At 32.6% G+C, this 5,895-nt stretch overlaps 1 protein-coding gene across 1 annotated transcript; it reads right to left on the reverse strand.

Annotated features, from left to right (window-relative positions):
* Nucleotides 1–2,144: 2,144 nt before the first annotated feature.
* LOC109814678 (zinc finger BED domain-containing protein RICESLEEPER 2) lies at nucleotides 2,145–5,476 on the reverse strand. The gene is made up of 2 exons (XM_020379165.3): nucleotides 5,302–5,476; nucleotides 2,145–4,302 (listed from the first exon to the last, which is right to left on the reverse strand). Exon 2 carries the CDS (start codon nucleotides 4,291–4,293, stop codon nucleotides 2,302–2,304), a length of 1,992 nt encoding a protein of 663 aa, XP_020234754.2. The 5' UTR covers nucleotides 4,294–4,302; nucleotides 5,302–5,476; the 3' UTR covers nucleotides 2,145–2,301.
* Between the last annotated feature and the right edge of the window lie 419 nt (nucleotides 5,477–5,895).

The following is a 5,895-nucleotide window of genomic DNA, read 5'->3' on the forward strand; positions in this document are numbered from 1 at the left end:
TACATAATTATTTTTATTTAATTAAATAAATACAATGAAAATTCAACGCAATCTTTAATTCATTTCTTTCAATTCAAGCAAGCTAAGAACTTTAAAATATTTATTCTTGGACATAGCCCCTTATTTCTTTTATTCTAATGGTACTAATGAATAGTTCATTTTTTACTATTAGATTAAAAAAAAACAGGTGGGATGGTTTATAGTTATTTTCGAAGTTAAAAATTTACTCTATCACGTGAAAAATTAATTGAAGTCACATTATATCTTAAAGTTTATATAAAGTGTACATCTGACTTCTTTTTTTTTTTACAGCAATGTATACCTGATTTTGAGGTTCTAATCTTACATGCATAATCAACCATAATCTCATGTAGCTTCATAAATTAAAATTAAGCCACAAATAGTGAATAAATTCTATTCTAGTCCTCAAGATTATTAGCGTCGATCTTTAGCTCTTTCCTTTTTTGGGTTACAATCTTTAGATCTTTACTTCCAAAAGTTTCCCCTTTTTCATAAATTTTATATACAAAAATATTATTTTGGTGACATTCCACTTTTCGCAAACTTTACATAAATGTTAAAATAAAAATAAAAAAAGACAAAAATAAACTACGTTTTACAAAATTAAGAACCAAAACGATTGATGCTTAAAATGGAGTTCACCCCATAAGTATTATCTTATTTGAGGACCCTCATAAGGATTATTTAAAATAACTAAGAATCAGATTAATATGTCTGCATTAAACATCCGATTTTGAAACCGCTTAATCAAATTCAATAAATTTTTGTCCTACATTAACCCCATCCATATAAAATATATATATTTTTCTGTTTTTCCTTCGCTTGTTGAAGGATTTGATTGATCCAATAACAATCCAAAACTTGAGGCTACCAGATTCAAATTTAAATTGGAATCATCAAAAGTTTATTTGTTTAACAATATCTTAAAAGATACCCATAGAAAAGCCATAATAGTTGGAACGAGGACCAAGTTCAATCACAATAATAGCCCATTTACTTACAATCTAAAACTGGACCAGTAAAACAATTACAATCCAAAAGACAGAAGAAATAACAAGTTTGATACATTTGGAGAAGCATGAATAATGTTTAAATTTATATTAAACTTCACGAATAACCTCGAGACTAAACTTTCGTGAAAATTCATTACTTCGGAAAAATACTTTTAAGATTTTTTATTGTTTATACTTTTGAAAAAGAAAATCTAATTTCAATTTGGCTTTAAATAATTTTGTAAAAATTATAAATACTTTTGTAAATACAATCAAATCATTTAAGTTTACTTTATAAAAAGCATATACAAACAATACCACCGAACCGGAGCCATCACTCAAAACAAAATTGTGCAGAAGCCTTTAACTTCACAGCAACACATTCTATTATCCATTTTTAGAGATATCTCACCTTTGATCTCTTCCACTATCTAAGGCAGTTATGTGAAAGGTGAGATACAAATGAAAGTCTTAAAATGATTATCAACGCCATAATGTCAAATTTTGTTGGGGGGCAGAAGGGGTGGATTAAACGTAATTTTGTGTAGGCACACTGAATCATTTATCAGAAATTTTTTATAAAACTGATTAAAAAAACAATTTTAAAAATTGATCAGCACTCTGTTCGTGATCCCTACCGGATTGAGCCACCCATATCAAACATTCACTTTTAAATTATGAAATGAAAAATGATAAACAAATCCATACGGGTAGTGAAAAGTGTTAACAATACACTTTATAACACTGTCTATTATTAATTTATCACTTTTTTTTACACCAATTAATTTACACTTGCTAGAAATTACAAAAAGAAAATATGATAAATGGAATGTGAGAGCCACATAACCTAACTTGATTAGATTTGATAAATTTTAACCTACAGAAAAGTGTGTTTAAAAGAGCAAGTTAAAAAGTATGTTGCTACCATTTTTCTACTGATAGTTGGTCAGATTATAAACACTAGCCAATGGCACTGGCTTCGTTTGAAAAATAATTTGCACTAGAGATGAATGGTCGTTTTATGTAGACAAACGTTTTATAGTTCTAAAGCCACGCAAGATAAGAAACTGTGTTTCCAAGAAGCCATAGATTACCATTACCAACTTAGTAAAAACTAATGTAAAAGAATCATAAAATAACTTGCTAAGTTGCATTATGGCTAAATATAGAACCAGCACAAAAAAAGGTCAGGAAAATTGAAATATGGAGTTAGGAGATAGAACTTACAATGGAGATATATCTATGGGGAGAATTGGCATGTACAATTAGAATGCAGGGAAAAAGCAATCTAATTTTCCAGTTCACTCCGTATCCAATCTTGTGAACACACCAAAGCTTGGACAGTAGCAGGATTAAGCGAGCTCCAATCACGATCAAGGACTCTTCCACCATAATTAAAAGCCAACTCCGGTGCAACTTTTGACATTGGAATTCCCAAAACGTTTCGTGCCATCATGGACAACACAGGATACCTGGGAGTGTGAACTCTCCACCAATTCAGTATGTTGAAATCAACATTACGCGGAAAGAGAGGCTCTTCCAGGTACTTGTCTAGATCTGATTTTGTGCCTTCACCCTGTGAAGTTTCATGGAGAAATTTATCAAACCCCGTCAACCGGTCCCTGGAGTCCTTCACAGAACCTTGTAAGAGAAGTGGACCATTGCCAACTTGCCAGGCCAGACCTTGATCATGAGAAGCTAATGGGGAGCCTATAGAATGTTCATTGTATAGAGCCTTCACACCCTCAAAGACTTCTTCAATGCGACTTACAGACATGCTGCCATAAATTTGTGGATAATAATAATCTACCAACTTCATCTTGAATCGAGGGTCCAACATCGCAGCAACTGCCAACCCTAAGCTACATTTTTCCCAATACTGATCAAACTTGCTTCTCAATCTTGATGCCAAAGAGTTGATATACTCATCTGAATTCTTGCACCATTCAATCAAATGCAACTTAACATCACAGAGCTCAGGGAAATATATATTTGCAGTTGGGTACTTGCTCTTAGTGAAAACATTTATAACCTCAACAAAAAGCTTCAAGTAGCTAGTAACTGCAGTGACTCTATCCCACTCTACATCAGATAAACAGACTTTGTAGGCAGTGTCGTTTTCTTGCAAGAGAATTAAAACATCCTTGAATTCTAAGGCAATTTCAAGCATTGAGTATGTGGAATTCCATTGCGATGGATTATCTAGAAACAAGCCCTTCTGACTCATGATACCAACTTCTTTAGCCATTTCATTGAACTTTGCCAGTATAGTTTGTGAACTTTTAATGTAAGAAATAGTTTCGCGAATCTTATTGACTATTTCACTTACAGCTCCCAGAGCATGCTGAACCATTGAGTTAATAACATTTGCAGCACAGCGTATATCAAATAATTGACCATTACAATAAAGAAACCTGTTTTGCAGAAGCCTCTCACCAATTCTAACAGCAATGTTATCACAGGTAGAGCAACTATCCAAAATCATGGAGAACAATTTACGGTCAATATCCCAATCCATTAAGCAAGTCATGATGGCTTCTGAAAGCATATCTTCGGTATGAGAAGGATCAATCCTTATAAAATTTAATATTCTCCTTCTTAACTGCCAAGATTCATCTATATAATTTGATGTCAAACACAAATACTCTGCATCTCCAACAGCAGTCCACACATCAGCACTAAGACTGATTTTCCCAGGCAATTTATCCAACATCTCATTCACCTTTTTTCTCTCTCTATCATAAATCTCGATGCAATCTGCTTCAACCCTATTCAATGTCACAAGCTCAAACAATGGCTGTAGATTTTTAACAAAAGCTCTGAAACCAACATGCTCAACCATAGCCAATGGATATCCATGAAGAATTATCATACGAGCAAGATCAAATCGACTCCGCCTTTGATCAAAGTTACTAGTTCCAGTGTTGACAGAGTCATCTTTCAACTGTGTCTGCTCAAATTTAATATTCACAAGACTAAGGGTATTATCATCTTTGTTTGAATCTTGATCTAAATTGAAATTTGCAATTGCTAGAGTTCCTTCCTTTCTCTTTTCTCTTGCTGAAATGTATTGTGCTATGCCATGGCTAGACCTTCTCTGACACCTGATTAAATGGTTCCTTAGATGTGATGTTCCACTGGTGCTTGATCCGCTCAGTTTCTTTTTGCAATGCCTACAAACAGCCACACAGGTGTCGCCTTTTTTTATCCTATCAAAATCATTCCACACAACAGATTTCAACCTACTAGATTTGACAATGACAGCATCAGACATGTCCATCACATGAACCTGTAACAAAAGTCCGCCCATTAAAGTTAATTCAACTATTTCCGTTTAGAGGGATAAAAATACAATGAACAGGATTGCATCTATGTACTTCCTACTATGTGTGAGTGCTCATGCGTTCATAAAGGTGAAACCGTAAAAAGTCTAAATAATAATAAAAAGAAATGGTACCATAAATTAAAAGGGAAAAAGGGACAATGCCCTAGTTAAGAAGAAAAAATGCAAAAGTATAATTCACTCTTCAACTTCTACCAATGACTAACCACATTAATTACCCAGTCCAAGTATCCAACATACAATAGAAAAATTTTAGTCCACAATACCTATCAATGTCTCAACTAGACCACAATTAAAATTAATTGACTCTGCATCCCAATTTGAAGGGTCAGAGACAAAATCCAAACTTCAACATTTTGAAGCCAAGGATAAAACATACTTACAAAGCCCTGATTCAAGAGAATCAAAATCAATCAAAGGCACCAAACTTCCTCTAGTTACTTTAGACCATTATCCTAGAATTCCTTAATAATTTAAAAGTGAACATTTGCTACAAAATTTTAAATCTCAAAATAAGACCCCTTCAGTAATTTTATCTTTAACGTCTTCTTAATTCACCAAAATTCCAACATTTGCCAGCAAGCAAACTCCCACTCCTGTCATGAAATCAAACACCAACACGGATAACCCCAAGACCATTCAACCCCATCACCAATACCAATGGCACTGCTAAAAATAAAAACAATCATAGAATAACAAGAAGAAAGGTAAACCTAAAACATCACTCCACTTTTTCAAACAAAAAACAATTGTACATAAATAAAGGCATGATTTTGACGCGAGTTCGAAACACCCATTAAGCAATTGCGGATGTAAAGACAGAGAATTCTCTATTACAAGCTTCGAAATACAAATCAATTTTTTTATTTACGAAAGAAGAATTTTGGAGAATATATATGGGTTAAGCATTGAGAATGAGTGGCAGAAAGGAAGGAAACATAGTACCGTGTGGAGGAATGGGGTTGGATTCGGTGCGGAGCGGTGCCTGAGAAGAAAGGAAAAGAGGTTTGGGAGAAAACCCTAATGGGAAGGGGAAAGAAGGAAGAAGAAGAAAATGAAGAAGAAAGAGATAGCAATGCGGTCACACAAGCGCAGCGGCTTCTATTCTTCTTCTTGGAACTTAAAACGACACGTTTCATTCTATACTATATACAATACTTTTTTTTCTCAATTTTTTAATGAATAATTTCTCTTTTTTTTTTATTTATTTTTTTTAATATAATGCAGTAGAGAATACTTGCTTATTCTTACTAATATATATAGTATTCCTTTGTTTTTAATTTTTCTAAAAAAATATATTCATTTCTATAATATTTATAATAAGATAAAAACAAGAGGTGTTTACACATATATTTTATGTTCTCACATTAAAATGTCACCTTTAAACAATATATAGTTTTACTCTAATATTCAAATTTTAAGCAATTCATAGGATAATAATATTTTTTATTTTTTATTTATACTTGATTTTGAATTAAATTGTATAACTAAATTAAAAACTAAACATATTGTAATTTTTTTAATCATAATGATTAATTA

This window comes from Cajanus cajan, chromosome 2 (assembly GCF_000230855.2).
Source record: "Cajanus cajan strain Asha chromosome 2, NIPB_CcT2T_4, whole genome shotgun sequence".
Taxonomy (NCBI): Eukaryota; Viridiplantae; Streptophyta; class Magnoliopsida; order Fabales; family Fabaceae; genus Cajanus; species Cajanus cajan.

Bases quoted from the DNA above. Each gene is read 5' to 3' on its own strand.
- LOC109814678 (XM_020379165.3), bottom strand. From the start codon at position 4,293: ATGGACATGTCTGATGCTGTCATTGTCAAATCTAGTAGGTTGAAATCT.